Raw genomic sequence first — 18,851 nt, 5'->3', positions numbered from 1 at the left:
GCGTAAATTTCCTAAAGCTTTATGCTAAAGGACATGCAGCATACAAATGGGATGTAGTTGGGATTTACGTTAAAGTCGAGAAGAAAATAACCCTTGATTCTCGCTTTATATATAATATAAGGATTTGGGGGGATCGAAACTTCTGTTTCTATTCAACAGAACACTAAGTATGCTAGAGGTAGTTAGTTATTTTTTAATAGTGTTTTAGGGTGAAATCCCTAAAAATCATCCAACAAAAACTCGGAAACTAGTGTTTGATCAGAAGTGGCTAAAAATCAAGAAACCAAAAACTCTACAACAACCGGATTGACATTTTTCATATTTTTGTAGCAATTCATTCTTAATATTTTTAGTTGTCACTAATATTATTTAGTCAAAATTACGGGCCGAATAGGATTAGTGACGCTCTACAAGAAAAGTGACATTCACCGACAATCATGACCGTCGGTGAATATGCCAATGAATGTGCTATCATTTTTACCAGCATTTATGAACGTCATTAAAAATCCAAAAAAAAAATGTTGGTGTTTGGTATAATCACCGACGTTTTAAGTAAACCATTGGTGTATGTAAATTACACCGACGGTCGGGACCGTCATTAAAAGATCCACATGGCCTTTGGAATTTACCGACGTTTTGTGAATGTCGGTAACTACACCGATGCTAAAAACCATTGATGCATAGCTCATTTAGCGACGTTTTGTGAGCGTCGGTGAATACACCGACGGTTAAGGACCATCGGTGAATATCCTCATCCCCTGACGTTTTCTGAGCGTTGGTATAAACACCGACGCTAACAGGACCGTTGCTGAAAATGTAAGGCCATAGTATGATTGTTAGAATCACCGACGGTCCTGACCGTCGGTAAATATAGATATAATTTTTTTTTTAAATCCCTTTATACTGAATGAGTCCATCATATTGGGATACAACCTGTAACAATGGCATTCAAACAACCTCACACTACAATGGCATTCAATCTCACACTACAATGGGATACAATCTTATTATATAAACAACCTGTAATACCTGTAATATGGGATACAATCTTTAGCTACAGGCATTCAAACAAAATCATGAAAGTGAATTCACATAAGGAGTAGTGCCAGTGCATTCTTTGATACATACACGCATTCTTGCTCCAAAAAAATGGAAGTTTTATGAGCACACTGATGTGATTAAGAACATAATCTAAAGAGGAGTTCAAACAAAATTGTATGTTAGTTTGAGATCAAGACCCTCAGGTTCACTCTGATGAAACCGAGAGTTGTAGATTCTGTACTCTATCTTAGAAACCACAGGATCATGAAAGCTGAAATCAGCAACAGACAAATGGTCTTCAAATGGTCTAAGAATCAAAAGTGAATACCTATGCGGCATAAAACATTTAACATTCGAACAAAAGTTCAATCCTCAATGCAACACATTCCATGTTATTAGCCACATCACATAATATCATGTTACATATAACAAAGTAAATAAACAAGAAGAAAATGGTTAATATGACATAATAACTCACTTCAGTCCTCAATGTAGCAGACAGTTTGATGTTCAGCCAGATCAACTTGGACTTATTTCAATATTCTTCTGAAGGAGAGCCACAGAGCTTGTAAATCATGTGTAGCTATTGCACCTGATACATAAAAAACTGGTTACAATTATTCATCATTAGAAATATATGTATTATCAATGTTAAAAAGATAGTTGTTTCCACTAGTCAGCGAGATACAATGCATCATAAATATGGAAAGAACCATAATTAACCTCAATTTGCTAGGCACAGATAAATGGATTTAGGTTTCATTTGCAAAATAGCAAACAATTAGAGGCAAATAAGTAGACTATCTATTATAACATGTAGTACAAGACAGTGATAAGTGGAAGTACACACAGGTGACATTCTTGCAAAATAATACAAATATGATGATCATTTCTTGAAACTATAGATACAACTCTAAAGCCAATTATTGGAGCCTACCAACCAAAATTCCATGCTACAAGCACATTCATTTTGAGAAGGGGATAAACCTAAAGAAACTGATAAAATTCTTTCAAAACTAGTATTGTATAGTCATTGAGTCATTGTATCCAATTAGATAGATGTCTGAGTGTATATGACCTCTATTCCTTCGAATGGGTGAAGGTTCCCTTGAGATGTTCTCAAGTTGGAAATAAAATCATGATGCTTTTCACTAATATTTGGGTGTCGAAACCTCAATTTGTAGGCCAACAAGGACTTGCCAAGGGGCCTTCTTACTGTCATATTCAATATTACATAATTTTTCTGTACTTAGGAAGATGGTTTCTCAATAGAGAGAATAGTGCTGCTAATCATTCAAAAAAAAAAAGTGCCGGGAACTACATGTCGGGTACTAGACTAGGACAAGAGGACAAGGAATTCTTACTTTGCTGTGTCTTGGTGTATATGCATTCAACCAAAATGAACCCAAATTGGAAAATCTTACACGTCCAACCAAAAGATGGTTGAAAAGGAATGCGCAAGAGCCACACACAACAGAAACAAATACATTGCTTAGACATCTAGAATTGCATGAACATTAGTGAATTTTTGGGTCATAATCAATTGAAGGAAGGGACCCAGCTACGCAATACATCCACACAATATCATATTATGATCCGAAAACGCTACATTGGATCGCTCATTCTTAAAATTCAAAAATCAACCATGTAACTACAGCTCCTAGAGGGAAGACCTCAAAGAGAATGATAACATTGAAAAAGGAAAAACAGGAAGAATCTCAAAACACTCTTTTTTAGATCAAAAGTTGAACAGAATGAAGGTACAAGAGGTCATTTCAGACAAAATAACATAAGAATAGAAACCAACAGATGTAGAACTTATAGAAAAAAGATTCTCAATAACAGCAACTCTAACAACTTAAGCTTTTGGATTAATTGGTTGTTTTAAATGGTATTAGAGATATTGCCTCAGGTCAGGTACTGTCAAAACCCAACCTGTCCTTGATATTAAAAATCCACATGCACAGCCAACCTAAAAAACAAAGAAGGGCCACACGTGAGGGGGAGTATCGAAGTACAAATGATTAAATAACACCAACCCCAACAGCTTAAGCTTTTGGAGTAATTGGTTGGTTCACAGCAATCTACATAACACAAGTTTTTCTAAGAATTTGATTGTTAGGATTGCTCCCCATGGATACGCCTAATTTTCAAAATCAATGATCTATGTAACACAAAACCAACCCGCCGTGTGGCCCAAAGTTGAATGTTAGGATTGCTCTATAGATCTGCCAAGTTGGATCTCGATCATGTTAGGATTGCTCTATAGATCTCCCAAGAACTCTGGTATATACACAAATTAGGAATGATTCATGACTCACATGCCAGTTTGTCCAAATTGTAATAAAGAAAAGAAAATCAAATAAGACAACCTTGTAGAAAATGCCTGAAGTTATAGGTGCCAATATGGCAATACCATAGTACTAAAGTAGTAAAAGAGCAACCAGATATAGTTTATAATATATGAAACTGCAAATCACTTATTGACCAAGAGTTTGAGTGAAGGACTGGAGATATTACAAATCCAAGGCTCCATTTTATTCTGCTAAAAATCACTGCATGCCATCATATTTTATAATGGAATATATAATTAGGGAGAAATTACATGATGGCGGGCCTCATAAACACTTATTCACCATCCCATCCATGACATTTGATCCAACAGCAACTCACTTTTTGAGGAGCTGCTGTTGGATCAAATATCAAGGATGTGACTTCTATCAAATGATATATTCGCCTCCTATTCTTTCCCGAGCAACCCTCTTGTACTGTAAAAGATTAGTCATAAATGCACTAGCGAGGGCAGCACGAAGCCACAGACCAGATCTAAATTTTCACATAGATAAAGTAAAAGATCCCTTACCGGCCTGGCTAAAATGGAATTTCGGGTGGGGTCACTTACAGATCTAAAAATCGGTTGAAGTTACAACATTCAATAAGTGACTGCAATAAAAGCATGAAGCTACAACAGAGATACTCAAATACAAACATCATCTCACATAAACATGTGTACCCTACATAAATTGAAATAAAATCTAGAGAAAACATAATAAAAGGTGAACACTTATCATTGATTAAAATTCCCCAAACATAATACCATTCTATCATAATTTGGGACAAAATGCGCCATGGCATGCCATTATTCGGGACAAATATGGGTGTGGTTGGGGTGAATGGGAATGCAAAGCGCCGGCAGTGGGAAAGGGCTTAGGGTCTTGGAAGTTTATTAGTTCCACGATGGAGGAGTTCAAACCACTGGTACGTTTTAGGGTGGGGAAGGGAAACAGGGTCAGATTTTGGAAGGATGTTTGGATGGGAGAGCGTTCACTAAGTGAAGTTTATCCTGATCTATTTCGAGTTGCAAGGAATCCCGAAGCAAAAATCAGCGAGTACATTATTCATAATGGGGGCGGTGGATCTCAGTTCTGGGACATTAGAAGTCTATTAGTTCCACGATCGGCTAATTGCAAGGCAGACGAGCTAGCAAAGGTGGGGGTTGAGAATACATGAACATTATTAATACTTGTAACCCAAGAGGGGATGTAGCTGATGCATTATAATCTACGTTGTTTATCTTTTACAGGGCATTGTATGCCTTTCTTTGTATGAGCGGGACTTCTTGTCCCCTGCTGTAATCATTTTTATTAGTAATACAATTTCTGTTATCGATAAAAAATAATAATGATAGGAATGTTGATGAACTGATCTCAAACACAAAAAATTCAGAAGCATGCATAATGCCAATCATTGATTTTGCTACCATAGAAAAGTCCATATCTTCAGATGCACTGGCCTTTCATTCGACCTTTGGGATGGAGGAAAGAAAGAATAAAGAAAGATCTATTACTATTTATTTTTCCTATTGCATTCCATTTCTTTCGTTTCTGTTCTTCTTTCGCAGAAGAGGGGATTCTAACTTTGATTGGAGAATTTAACATTGATAATGCCAATCATTGATTTTTCCAACATATAAAAAATCAATATTCTTAGATAATTTAGTTGGATATCCATTTAGTGTGATGAAAACAAGCCAAGTAAATCATCAACTGGTTAAGAGAAATCAACTCACAATTAACTAAATATGCTTTTAAGAGAAATCAAACTGCTAGTGAATCACAAAGCCATTATAGTTGGTCTCTACTTCCGTGACATTCATGCCATACACATCTGCAAGACTAAGTATGGGACAAACACCAAGATAAGGAGTTCAGCTATAGGTTCTCAATATTATTTATGACAGCTTCTGGATCTAGGAAAGATAACACTAATATACTTTTTGAGGACGGCTTCACAAGCAAAGAACTTGTCAAAAGAACTAGGTGTTTATCTGTACACATTCTTAGGCAACACGGTCTTTTTAACTACTGAATCTCAGTTTTCTAACAAAAAATGGTTTTATGCAAGTTCTGATATGAATTTACCTTGTAGGAAATTCTATCCAATCCTCCATTAGCAGAACTGATTGCAAAAGAGCTGCCAAAGCAAAAACACAATATTATCAATAGAGATGAAAAAATTCAGGTCATATAATGACTCTAGACGTTCGAATTATTGAGTCTCAGCCCTTGCCATCCAACACATAATGCTCAGATGAAGGGGGTTCCTTTACCAGTTTAAACACATTCAGTTTGTTAATGGTAATCATTCTAAACCAAATGAATCACTAATGGAAGCCTGGAGCTATATTGAATGTAACAATTGTATTTTTCTTTTTTCCTCCCAGCAATGTTTGTTCCTGGACTGGGTATTTTGGTGAGAAGTCGGTGTTAGAAATGGGGATAAGGAAGAGAGGAGAAGAAGAAGAGTGAGGGAGAAGATGGTGAGATTCTCCACTAAGGAGCTCTCCCATGTAATGATGTATATATAGAGCCCAAAATAGGGCAACATAGTACAAAGACTACAATACCCTCACTTATACAAGTTATGACCAACATGACCTTACACTCTTCAACACTCCCCCTCAAGCTGGAGTGTATATACTATGGAACTCCAGCTTGCAACAAAAAAAGACCATACAACAAAAAAGGTACAATAAGCTCATACACACAGCCAGCTTGGTGTAACACTCTCCCTCAAGCTAAATACATAATGAAATACATAACAAAAAAATGATAGCAAACGCCACATTGAATAGAATGGCATGCTCAATGGCCACCAAAGATAATAGCTTCCCCAGAATCAGCACGACGGCGAGAACGATCACAACAGGGCCTCCCCCTGAATCAAAGCACGACAAACAAATCCGCATACCAATAAGCAATGGAGATGCCTCGGCAGGAAACAACAACGATCCTCGAACAAAATAAGCATGCCAAAGGCGCGCACATGAGCAACGACGAAGCACCACGAGTAGATATGAGCTGAACAACTCATTGCCATGAGAAGAACCACCCACCAACCAACGACGATCAACCAACCAATAGGGCGATATAAAGATCAGCCCACCACAACAACCAACAAAAGATGGCCACACAGCACGTCGCCTTGAAGAAACAACAACAAGGCCGAAAGAAACACTAATGACCGGGCATATAGCCCTAACAACCGCAAGGCCAAAAGCAATGCTAACGACCGGGCATATAGCCCCAACAAAGTGATTTTCAACACAAACCACTACAACCACAACAAAGGCGTAAAACTACGCCTAATAAATACACTCACTATGTAGAAGCACCAACAACGTGGATTGCAATGCAAACCACTACAACAACAATAACAATAAAGACATAAAATTACACCGAGCAATTACACTCACTATGTAGAAGCATCAACAACATGACTCGCAAAGTGAGTCCACCAACAAACCAACCAACCCAACCAATGAACCAACCGAGAACCAACAACCAACTATAACCAACAAACACCAACCAAACACTAACCAATCACCAACAACAAGCCAACCAACTCAACCAACGATGATCACAACCTGCCATGTGCTTTATGGTCATGAACCCCACAATTTAGCTGGATAAAGTACAACCATTGTGTTGTTGAGTTATCATCCAGATCAATAGAAGCCATCAGATGCCAAGTCCCACTAAATATAGAGTTTGAAGAATTGCTTTTATTCTATAGATGAAGTGCTATTCTACTTTAATATAGATATTGGGTTCATGAAGTAACATACTCTAGATAGTGTTTGGAATTCATCTTTGGCCTGAGTTGTCATATAAATGAGGAGCAGCTCTCAAAATCTACTAGAAATAATATCAAAATCTAAATGGGTTCCTTTGGTAAGTGAGATTCTAACTTGAATAAACAAATAAGCAAGTATCATTATTCATCAATGCATACCTGGATACAAAGTTGTTGGTTTCGAGCTTGGACTTGCTGAAGAGTCCCTTACATTCCCCCAGCTGTACCATGTAACACTTGACTGAAATTGAAACAATGAACTCAATGGCTAGGCAAGTATGCATCTCATATGGTTGAAGACGCATTGTAACGTCAAAAAGTATTGTGGGGCTTCTCCAAGTTGGAAGTCCTGAAAAGGGCAAAAGAAGATGATCATTTCCCAATTTCATATATGCTAACCATGGTGAGCATTTTTCACAAATACACAAGCACACCTCACCACCTGTAAGTCTTAGTGGAAGAGTGATGGTGTTAATCAATGATCCAATCCCAGCAAATGTCAATCAAATGCTCTACTTGGATCATTTGTTTTATGCATAAAGTCATCAAGACAAAATGTTTCTAATTACCCAAGTTTATGCCCATGCCTAGAATTGCTCCACATATAAGATGCTTCTGATCTAACTCCATGATTTTTTATTTTTTTTGTGAATTTGATCAAGGAAAGTTAAGTCCCATACCAATTAGGCTTCCTTTCGAGGCCTTCCTCTCTATAGAAAATGGTTTAGCCATGGGCCTCTCTCTAGTTTATAGAATGTGTAGAGATGTGGTTATTCTAGCATCTCAGAGTTCTTCTATAAGAGTGATTTGGTCTATCAATGTTGTGAAGAAAAAAAATCAAATAAATACACAAATGAGGAGCAAATGAGGCAGATTCAGGCGGAACAATTTTTTAATGCATAGGCAATATTAAAGAAAGAGGAGATAAAAGCAACATAGAATGAGACAAAAAACTAACCCCACCTCCTAGGGCTCCTATTCATTTTGGATTTTGAGAATTGATTCCAACTCCTAACCCCACCTACTCAACAAATAAAATGAAGTGTCAAAAAAAAAAAAACTATAGGGGCACCCAAATCATGTGATGGCAGTATTAGCCCATGCAAGAGAAAGGAATGTAGTGGACCACCTAGCCAGAAGCCTTTGCAGCAAAATTGTAAAGGAAAGATACTCACTTGCAAGTTGCGTTCTCGCCTTTCGAACTTCATCCGCTAATTGATGAGCCAAATTAAAAAAAAAAGATTCAATTAAGATAATGATGATGATTAAGCACCCATAACCTTAAAATGACTTAAAGTGAAGGGTCAATAGACTTACCCAATTTCTTAAAAGAAGCTAGAATCAATTAAGATCCATACACAAATAATCAGCTAAAATAGGATGGCCAAGCCATTTCGGAACCTGAAGCCATTTTTCCTCTGATTATCACTCTTAAATTCCATTTTTCTTCAGTCAATTGCTTCGCATACAAAAAAAAAATCCAAATTTCAACCTTTGAAACGAATTTCTACCTTTGGAGAAGTGTTAATGAACACAAAACTTACAAATATACACTGAAAGGGATTTGTTCATACCTAATGGGGCAAGGTATAGAGAGGTATAGCTATTGACTTCAACTTTAAAACCAAATAACTTGGGAATGGGATTTGTTCATACCTAATGGGGCAAGGTAAAGGTCCTCGAACCTTGCTTGCCACCAACCCTGTTTGTTTTGGATTTTCAGAACAGATTGTGAGTCCAAAACTGATTATTGGATTCCATTTGAGTCCAATAATCAGTTTTGGACTTATTAACCAATTCTCAAAATCTAAAGCAATAGGGCCTTACAAGAAACAAACTTAAAACTAATAAAGCATCAGCAGCTAATAATACTAGTATCAGAGAGCCCACCATATATTCATGTAATCAAACACAGCCTAAGCAATTATTAAGCTCTAAACAACAATTCTGCCATTTTCTATCAGACCTCCAAGGACATCAATATCCTTACAATCTCAGTTGCAATCATCAGGTTAAGAAGCATGTGCAACACGATGATACTATATGCAAACCCTTTAAGCAAACTTGTAGATGTCTAACAACTAACCTATAGATGGCTTGCAACAATTTCGCTCATTAGACCTGGAATATTCATTAGCTTGAGTATTTTCTTGGATCAAACTCTGAAATTAGACAACAACAGCCCAAAAAAAAAAGAATTACAGAAAAAAGGGAAAATAAACATAAAAACAGGAGAGTAAATAAAAACCTATCCTTTTCTTTTCCTCTCTTATTCATTCCTCTTTCTAAAGAAGTCGCAAATCAAAACCCTACATAACAAATAGAAAAAAACATTAATTAAATAAGAACTCTCTTAAACCTTAAAAAAGAAGTGAAAAAGAAATTAAAAACCTTGAAAATAGAATGAATATGGGAAATCACTTTAAAAAAATAGAAACCAAAACCCTAATTATAAAGACAAGTGGGAGAAGATATTACAGACAAAACCGAATCCCTAATCATACTGGGGAAAAAAACCCTAATCACGGAATCTCTTGAAACACAAAATTTAAACCCTAAATTTAAACAAAAAATGCCCCACAAAAAGTCACAATCATCATTTCAAATCCCCGAAAAATACCTCGTTATCTCCCTTGAATGCCGGTAACCCATCAATCACCCCTCGTTATTTCCATTGAATGCAACAACAAAAAAAATCAGATGAAAGAGGAGAGATTAGTGAAGAGGAATTTAGAGAAATTAGGAATTTCAGTTAGAATATGAGAACGGATAGAAATATGAGGGTAAGGGTTAGAGAAGAGAGATTAGAGAAGAAATTTGAGAGGGTTTGGAGCGGAAGTAGGGCTTGAGGAAAGAGTTGTGCGGAAATCATAGGGTTTCTGCGAAAAATATCGTGAGGTTCTGCCCTAAGTCACGAGTAGTTCAACTAATGAAATAAATTATCACCAACATTCCTAAAAGAAAGCCGCTAATTAAGATATTCAGCGACAGTTTATGAACGTCGGTATATACATATGTCTTATTTTTTGGCGGGACTAGTTACTTGCACGAGAATATAAATTTTCTGACGTTTTACTTGTTGAACGTCGCTGCATGTAGAATATTAGGGACGTTTTTTGTGAACGTCGGTAAGAGAATGCCTCTAATAACCAATTTTCTTGTAGTGATAAAGTCACCACTAAATTTAATCTTTAGTGGCGACTACAAAGTCTTGTCACTAATGTTATTCCCGCCAACATTCCAGCGAGTGGTGAGAGGTTTAGTGACAAGACGAATGTTGTCGCTATATTTAGACATTACATAGGATTAGTGACGACATATAAAGTCGCCACTAAACTATAATCTTTAGTGGCTAGAATGTTTTAGTTAGCGACAACATAGGAAGTTGCCACTAAAGTATAATTTTTAGTGGCCACATTTTTTTATCGTAACTAAAAACTTGTTATTATTGACTAAATTGAGTTCCTCACTAAAAAAATCGCCACTAATGGCCCAATTTCTTGTAGTGAAGTTTTCCGGAGTTTAATTTTCTGATTTTTAGGCATTTCACCCTCATCTCCACTTGAAGACGGCCATTTATCATAAAAACAAATTCATGGCAGCCAAACGTGCCCTTAGATACATATAATTATTTTGTTACTTAAAACCATGTCGTGAGCCAACCAACAAAGAAACCATAAATCACGAACAATAAAGTGTTGGGCTCGCAATTTTCTAGAATGATCGGAAATCTTCCCTATATTCTGGCGATTTATTTATGACCGCTGCTATATATAGGCATTTATTCGGACTGCTGGTAAATGTCCGTAGGTGAAATCAACTTTCTTGTAGTGAAAGAGAACGAAAACTTGCATCCTTTGCAACAATTATCAGCACCAGATTTACAAAAAGAAATAGTACGGGATGCTAAGCCATTACAGTTTGGATATATTGGAGGAATTTTCTGGAATAATTTGGTAAGGAAAAATATATCTAAACTTCCATAGTATTATTACCAAATGAAAAATGTAAGTCAAACCAACCCAATTCAATTTTTATTTAGAGTGAGTGTCAATTTATGATTTTTTTAATGACAGAATTATATTAAAAACGAAAGGAAAGAAAAGCTAAAAATGCCAAACCAAGACCCCTCAAGGAGGTAGGAAATCCAAGACTTCCAATGACGCATTTAAAACTCCGTCCCTGGCGGGCCTATTGGCTTCACTATTCGCCGACTTCCTCACGCGATGAAAGGTGATAGAGGATACATACTACAAGAAACAAGCTCTTTAGTAGCAAAAATAATCATCACTAAATATCTTCAAATCGCCACTAAAAGCTTTTAGTGGTGACAAATTCATCGCCACTGAGTCGCTACTATATATGTCACTAAAGATAATACTGACGACATCAAAATCTCGCCACTAAATAGATATCTTTTTGTGATGACGTAATTGTCGCCACTAAATTCATATATAATCGTGACCAGACTTGCTGCGATAAAATTGTGAAGAAGTCGTCACTAAAAGGTCTCTAGTCACCACAAAAAAATGGTTGAAGAATCTAAAACTCATTTTTAATGGCGACAATTGTCGTCACTAATTATTTACTATTAGTCACACGAATAGTCGCAAAGAAATTGTGAAGCAGCCGCCATTAAAAGTCATACAGTCACCATTTAAAGAATGGCTTAAGAATCTAAACCATGCATTTAGTGACGACAAATGTCCTCATAAATTATTCATTATAGGTTATGCAGCCCCTATCCATGTGAGAGACAAGTTGGAACATCCAACGGCATTAGAAAGATCATCACGCATTCAACTCCAACACAAGGCCCAAACCCAACTTGAATCCACTAAGTATAAAGGCCAGCTCCAGCCCAAGATCATGGACATGCCAATTCGGGCCTAATCCAGTTTCAATTCCCATCATAATGATTATGGTCATTTTGGAAACACGTCTTTGGACCTCTAGATGGACGAATCAGGGAAAATGGTTAACTACGAAGTTGTAGGTATTTGAATTATCTTTTCAATGGATATTTATGGTCTTCATTGGGCTAAGTAGTTGAAAAGTTATGAAGCTTTTAGTAGACTCTGTCTGTAGGTCTTTGACTAATTAATGTGTTTTGAGTTCCTAAGCTATTAATGATGTGTGTAAGTCCCTAAAATAGTTAGTGGGCTAGCTTGAACGATTTTCTATTGTATTTTCTCTATAAAATTCCAGCAAACATTTGTAATAAAGTTCTCAGTTGAATATTGAGTGAAAAATTGCCTAGAGCATTTCCTTTGAACCTTGAAGAGTTCATCATTGAAACCTAGAAGAGTTTCACTCATTCCTTGAAGAGTAGGAGTTTTCCCTATCATTTGCTTCCATCAAGAGTTGCAGCCATCCATCTAGAAAAATTGATGTTACCCACCTTCCTTGGCAACCTTGAAGAGTAGCCATTGAAGTTGTCATATTTTCCTATTATATCCCACTCTGTTTCCAGAATTCTGTCAATTCGGATTCGTCCACTTCAAGTAATTTTTCGAGCACCCTATGATAGTAATCTGAGCAAGCTTTTATGAGTAAAGTTGTAGATCAACGAGTCCTTGAAATTTTGGATTTGGAATCAAGTCATTCCGACCTATATCAAGGGAGATATGCTCATTTTACTGAGTTTGCATAAATCTGTTTTCTTGTATCCCAGTTATTGAACAATTGAGTGTCACTCTCCCGATCCTTAGGCCAAGAAGCCTAGGAGAGGCTTACATCATTTTGGTATCAGATCTTTAGAGGAGAGGACAATGCCTCCAAGACAAGCCAGACATCAAAGTGGCAGAACTATTCCCTTGAATGAAGTACACACACTTGCTGGAAATTTTCAGCCACATATGCAACAACAAATCAACGATTTGAGTCGAGAAGTTGAACGTCTTCGTGCTGAAGCAAACAATCCTCCACCCAATTCCAGATCCGAAAGAACCAATGATGATTCTTCTTCTTCCGAAAGTGTTCAATCTTTTAGACAAAGAAGGCGCCCTCAACTCAACACATAAGATTTTCGAGAGTCAGATTAGGAAAATGAAATCAATAGAGACATTCCAAAATTTTTAGGAATAGATTCCCCTGATGAAATCACTGATTGGTTAACCCTTGTGATTGAATTTTTTGAGCATAGGGATGTCCTCGAAGAGCGTCGTGTTGGCATCATTGCTATGCGATTTCGAGGCAAGGCCATAGCTTGGTGGAGACGTGAGAAGGAAAACCGCCACTCCGCCGGCAAAGATCCTATCACTCAATGGAGAAAGATGGAGGAAAAGATCCGCAAGTGCTTCCTTCCCAAAGGTTATAAGAGGGATCGGTACCAACGATGTCAAAATTTTAGGCAAGGTACGCAAACGGTGGACTAATACACCAATGAATTCAATGAGTTGGTAATTCGCAACAATATTCAAGACTCGGAGGAGATGCTCGTGAACAAGTATTTGGGAGGCCCTCAACGTCATATCGAAGACACCCTTGATGTTCTTGACATCTAGGATTCAGGAGATGTACACCAAAGAGCTCTCAAAGTGGAGCATTCGCGCTCTCGGAAGCAATAATCCACATCTTTCTCAAACCGAACAGTTCAAGGTTCGGTTGGCACCACCAAAGCCGGCGACACAAGTGCACACCCCACTAGCATAAACAAAGCCCCTACTCAGCCTAAGGTTTCTAATCAACCCCCTCCTACCGGTCAAAGCTCTACAACCGGTATGCATTGATATTCATGTGGTGAGATAAGATATCGTGCTAGTAATTGTCGGAAGCCACAAGCAGGTAAAGCATTACACGTGGAAAATGAATCTGATGATCCGGGTGACGAAGACTCTGATTTTGACCCAAAGGATGATGAAAGTAACTCAGAGGATGAGCTAGTGCTTAATGCAATACTGATGAGTTCCTTATGATGCGAAATTTTTTTATTACTCCAAGACAAGAAGCTGGAAAATTTCCACCAATCTATGATGAATATTCATAAGACGGATATCTAATCTTTTCAAAAATTTCCAATGGTGAGTCATTGACTTTTGATAATGGCAACATTATCAGCGATTTAGTTAAAGAAATGATTGAGCTGCCATACGAATTATTGAATGAAGAACTCAAAGAAATTGAATTGGACAACACATCGGGTAAACCATTGGAGATTGAAGAGTTAGGTGGGTGGAAATATATTACATCTATTTCTTCATTTGTTTACATAGATCCATTTTTATTCGATCCGACATTAAAGCATATAGCTTATATTCATAAATTCAAGCATGTTCAAGAAGGAGACAGATTCTCTTTTTGTCTTTGGAATTATGCAATAAGATTTGATCCTCAAGAGTTTAAGATGATTAACATTCTTCGACACTTCAAAACTCGAGGACGAGTATTCTTGAACAAGGGAAGTTTTGCAAACTTCAAAACCATGCAGATGGTCCGTCACTTAACACCATATGTGGTAAATTCAACCGATAGTGAACACTCGAATTCCGAGATGAATTCTTTCAAACAAGGTGGGAATGATGTAGCCCCTATCCATGTGAGAGACACGTTGGATCATCCAACGGCTTTAAGAAGATCATCACGCATTCAAGTCTAATACAAGGCCTAAACCCAACTTGAATCCACCAAGTATAAAGGCCAGCTCCAGCCCAAGATCATGGACACGCCAATTCGGGCCTAATCCAGTTGCAATTCCCTTCATAATAATTATGGTCATTTTTTAAGCACGTTTTTAGACCTCTATACGGACGAATTAGGGCAAATGGTTAACTAAGAAGTTGTAGGTATTTGAATTATCTTTTCAATGGATATTTATGGTCTTCGTTGGGTCAAGTGGTTGAAAAGTTATGAAAAATTTAGTAGACTGTGTCTGTAGGTCTTTGACTAGTTAATGTGTTTTGAGTTCCTAAGCAATTAATGATGTATGTAAGTCCCTAAAATAGTTAGTTGGCTAGCTTGAACGATTTTCTATTGTATTTTCTTTATAAAATTTCAGCAAACATCTATAATGAACTTTTCATCTGAATATTGAGTGAAAAATTGCCTAGAGCATTTCCTTTGAACCTTAAAGAGTTCATCATTGAAACCTAGAAGAGTTTCACTCATTCCTTGAAGAGTAGGAGCTTTCCCTATCATTTGCTTCCATCAAGAGTTGCAGCCATCCATCTAGAAAAATTGATGTTACCCACCTTCATTGGCAACCTTGAAGAGTAGCCATTGAAGTTGTCGTATTTTCCTATTATATCCCACTTTGTTTCCAAAATTCTATCAATTCGCATTCGTCCACTTCAAGTAATTTTTTGAGCACCCTATGATAGTAATCTGAGAAAGCTTTTGTCAGTAAAGTTGTAGATCATTGAGTCCTTGAAATTTTGGATTTAGAATCAAGTCATTCTAACCTAAACCAAGGGAGATTTACTCATTCTACCGAGCTTGCATAAATCTGTTTTCTTGTATCCGAGTTATTGAACAATTGAGTGTCTATTTGTCACTCTCCCGATCCTTAGTCCAAGAAGCCTAGGAGAGGCTTGCATTATTTCTGTATCAGATCTTTAGAGAAGAGGACAATGCCTCCAAGACAAGCCAGACATCAAAGTGGTAGAACTATTCCCTTGAATGAAGTACACACACTTGCTGAAAAGTTCCAGTCACATATGCAACAACAAATCAACGATTTGACTCGAGAAGTTGAACGTCACCGTGCTGAAGCAAACAATCCTCCACCCAATTCCAGTTCTGAAAGAACCAATGGTGATTCTTCTTCTTCCAAAAGTGTTCAATCTTTTAGACAAAGAAGGCGCCCTCAACTCCACACATAAGGTTTTCGAGAGACAGATGAGGAAAATGAAATCAATTGAGACATTCCAGAATTTTTAGGAACAGATTCCCCTAATGAAATCATTGATTGGTTAACCCTTGTGATTGAAGTTTTTGAGCATAGGGATATCCCCGAAGAGCGTCGTGTTGGCATCATTGCCATGCGATTCCGAGCCAAGGCCATAGCTTGGTGGAGACGTGAGAAGCAAAACCGCCACTCCGCCGGCAAAGATCGTATCACTCATTGGAGAAAGATGGAGGAAAATATCCGCAAGTGCTTCCTTCCCAAAGGTTATAAGAGGGATCAGTACCAACGATATCAAAATTTTAGGTAAGGTACGCGAACGGCGGACCAATACACCAATGAATTCAATGAGTTGGCAATTCGCAACAATATTCAAGACTCGGAGGAGATGCTCGTGAACAAGTATTTGGGAGGCCTTCAACTTCATATCCAAGACACCCTTGATGTTCTTGACATCTGGGATTCAGGAGATGTACACCAAAGAGCTCTCAAAGTGGAGCGTTCGCGCTCTCGGAAGCAATATTCCACATCTTTCACAAACCGAACAGTTCAAGGTTCGGTTGGCACCACCAAAGCCGGCGATACAAGTGCACACCCCACTAGCATCAACAAAGCCCCTACTCAGCCTAAGGTTTGTAATCATCCCCCTCCTACCGATCAAAGCTCTACAACCGGTATGCATTGCTATTCATGTGATGCGATATGAGATTAGTAATTGTCGGAAGCGACAAGCTGGTAAAGCATTACTCGTGGAAAATGAATCTGATGATCCGAGTGAGGAAGTTGCTGATATTGACCCAAAGGATGATGAAAGTAACTCAGAGGATGAGCAAGTGCTTAGTGCCGATATCGATGAGTTCCTTATGATGCGAAATTTTTTTATTACTCCAAGACAAGAAGCTGGAAAATTTCCACCAATCGATGATGAATATTCATAAGATGGATATCTAATCTGTTCAAAAATTTCCAATGGTGAGTTATTGATTTTTGATAGTGGCAAAATGATCAGCGATTCAGTTAAGGAAATGATTGAGCAGCCATACGGAATATTGAATGAAGAACTCAAAGACATTGGATTGGACAACACATCGGGTAAACCATTGGAGATTGAAGAGTTAGGTGGGTGGAAATATATTACATCTATTTCTTCATTTGTTTACAGTGATCCATTTCTTCATTTGTTTACATCTATTCGATTCGACATTAACGCATATAGCTTATATTCATAAATTCAAGCATGTTCAAGAAGGTGACAGATTCTACTTTTGTCTTTGGAATTATGCAATAAGATTGGATTCTCAAGAGTTTAAGATGATTAACATTCTTCGACACTTCAAAACTCGAGGACGAGTATTCTTGAAAAAGGGAAGTTTTGCAAACTTCAAAATCACGCGGATGGTCCATCACTTAACACCTTATGTGGGAAATTCAACTGATGGTGAACACTCGAATTTCGAGACGAATTCTTTCAAACATGGTGGGAATGATGCACCCTATCCATGTGAGAGACAAGTTGGACCATTCAACGGCTTTAAGAAGATCATCACGCATTCAAGTCCAATACAAGGCCCAAACCCAACTTAAATCCACCAAGTATAAAGGCCAGCTCCAGCCCAAGATCATGGACACGCCAATTCGGGCCTGATCCAGTTGCAATTCTCGTCATAATGATTCTGGTCATTTTTTAAGCACGTTTTTACACCTATATACGGACAAATTAGGGCAAATGGTTAACTAAGAAGTTGTAGGTATTTGAGTTATCTTTCCGACGGATATTTATGGTCTTCATTTGGCGAAGTGGTTGAAAAGTTACGACCATTTTAGTAGACTGTATCTGTAGGTCTTTGACTAGTTAATGTGTTTTGAGTTCCTAAGCTATTAATGATGTATGTAAGTCCCTAAAATAGTTAGTGGGCTACCTTGAACGTTTTTCTATTGGATTTTCTCTATAAAATTCCAGCAAACATCTGTAATGAAGTTTTTAGTTGAATATTGAATGAAAAATTGCGTAGAGCATTTCCTTTGAACCTTGAAGAGCTCATCATTGAAGCCTAGAAGAGTTTCACTCCTTCCACGAACAGTAGGAGCTTTCCCTATCATTTGCATGCTTGAAGAGTTGCAGCCATCAATCTAGAAGAATTGACGTTACGCACCTTCCTTGGCAACCTTGAAGAGTAGCCATTGAAGTTGTCATCTTTCCCTATTATATCCCACTATGTTTCCAAAATTCTGTCCATTCGCATTCGTCCACTTCAAGTAATTTTTTGAGCACCCTATGATGGTAATCCGAGAAAACATTTTTCATCAAAGTTGTAGATCGTTGAGTCCTTAAAATTTTGGCTTTGGAATCAAGTCATTCTGACTTATATCGAGGAAGATATGCTCATTTTACTGAGCTTGCGTAAATCTATATTCTTGTATCTGAGTTATTGAACAATTGAGTGTCTGTTTGTCACTCTCCCGATCCTTAGTCCATGAAGCCTAGGAGAGGCTTGCTTCAATGAGTGACGATCTAAAGTTTGCACTAATATTTAAAATTTTAGTAGATACTAGAGCTACTGTTCCAACACTTTAGTGACGACTATTTTTATGCCACTAAATCCTTTAATAATAATAATTTCTTGATATTTGTTAAATAATTTTTTTAAAACTTGTGAAATATTTGGCACGCAACTAAAATATATACAAGTCTTTGATCGTAATCATAAACAATTCAAAGCACAAGTAGATATTAATTGATATTAAAACATGTCTTCACATAAATAGAGATATTCATTAAACAAAACAAGCTTCCCAATACCAACACAAAAAACAAAGTTCATACATTTAACCA

At 37.3% G+C, this 18,851-nt stretch overlaps 1 protein-coding gene across 4 annotated transcripts; it reads right to left on the bottom strand.

Annotated features, from left to right (window-relative positions):
* Positions 1-1,000: 1,000 nt before the first annotated feature.
* LOC143862662 (uncharacterized) lies at positions 1,001-10,274 on the bottom strand. 4 transcript variants are annotated; one of them, XR_013240425.1, is made up of 9 exons: positions 9,797-10,269; positions 9,425-9,485; positions 9,263-9,297; positions 8,352-8,387; positions 8,135-8,197; positions 7,336-7,525; positions 5,463-5,514; positions 1,520-1,633; positions 1,001-1,312 (listed from the first exon to the last, which is right to left on the bottom strand). XR_013240425.1 is itself a non-coding variant. In XM_077373733.1 (8 exons), the coding sequence occupies exons 2-8, from the start codon at positions 9,451-9,453 to the stop codon at positions 1,625-1,627; spliced, it is 414 nt and encodes a 137-aa protein (XP_077229848.1). In that variant the 5' UTR covers positions 9,454-9,485; positions 9,797-10,269; the 3' UTR covers positions 1,414-1,624. The 4 variants fall into 4 exon arrangements, 2 of the variants coding, with proteins under 2 accessions (XP_077229848.1, XP_077229861.1); XM_077373733.1 differs by lacking the exon at positions 1,001-1,312 and having other exon boundaries at positions 1,414-1,633; XM_077373746.1 differs by lacking the exons at positions 1,001-1,312; positions 8,135-8,197 and having other exon boundaries at positions 1,414-1,633; positions 9,797-10,266.
* Between the last annotated feature and the right edge of the window lie 8,577 nt (positions 10,275-18,851).

This window comes from Tasmannia lanceolata, unplaced genomic scaffold, assembly GCF_043159265.1.
Source record: "Tasmannia lanceolata isolate RefF3 unplaced genomic scaffold, GAP_Taslan_0.1 ptg000003l, whole genome shotgun sequence".
NCBI lineage: Eukaryota > Viridiplantae > Streptophyta > Magnoliopsida > Canellales > Winteraceae > Tasmannia > Tasmannia lanceolata.
Note: the sequence above shows the minus strand (reverse complement) of the source record. Positions and strands in the feature narration are given on the sequence as shown.

Excerpts from the sequence above, each read along its gene's own strand:
- LOC143862662 (XM_077373733.1), bottom strand. The coding sequence starts at position 9,453 with ATGAATAAGAGAGGAAAAGAAAAGGATAG. Across the intron at positions 9,298-9,424 it reads AGAGGAAAAGAAAAGGATAG|GTCTAATGAGCGAAATTGTT; the intron begins GTTTTTATTTAC and ends TGAATATTCCAG. Across the intron at positions 5,515-7,335 it reads ACCAACAACTTTGTATCCAG|CTCTTTTGCAATCAGTTCTG; the intron begins GTATGCATTGAT and ends TTGCTTTGGCAG.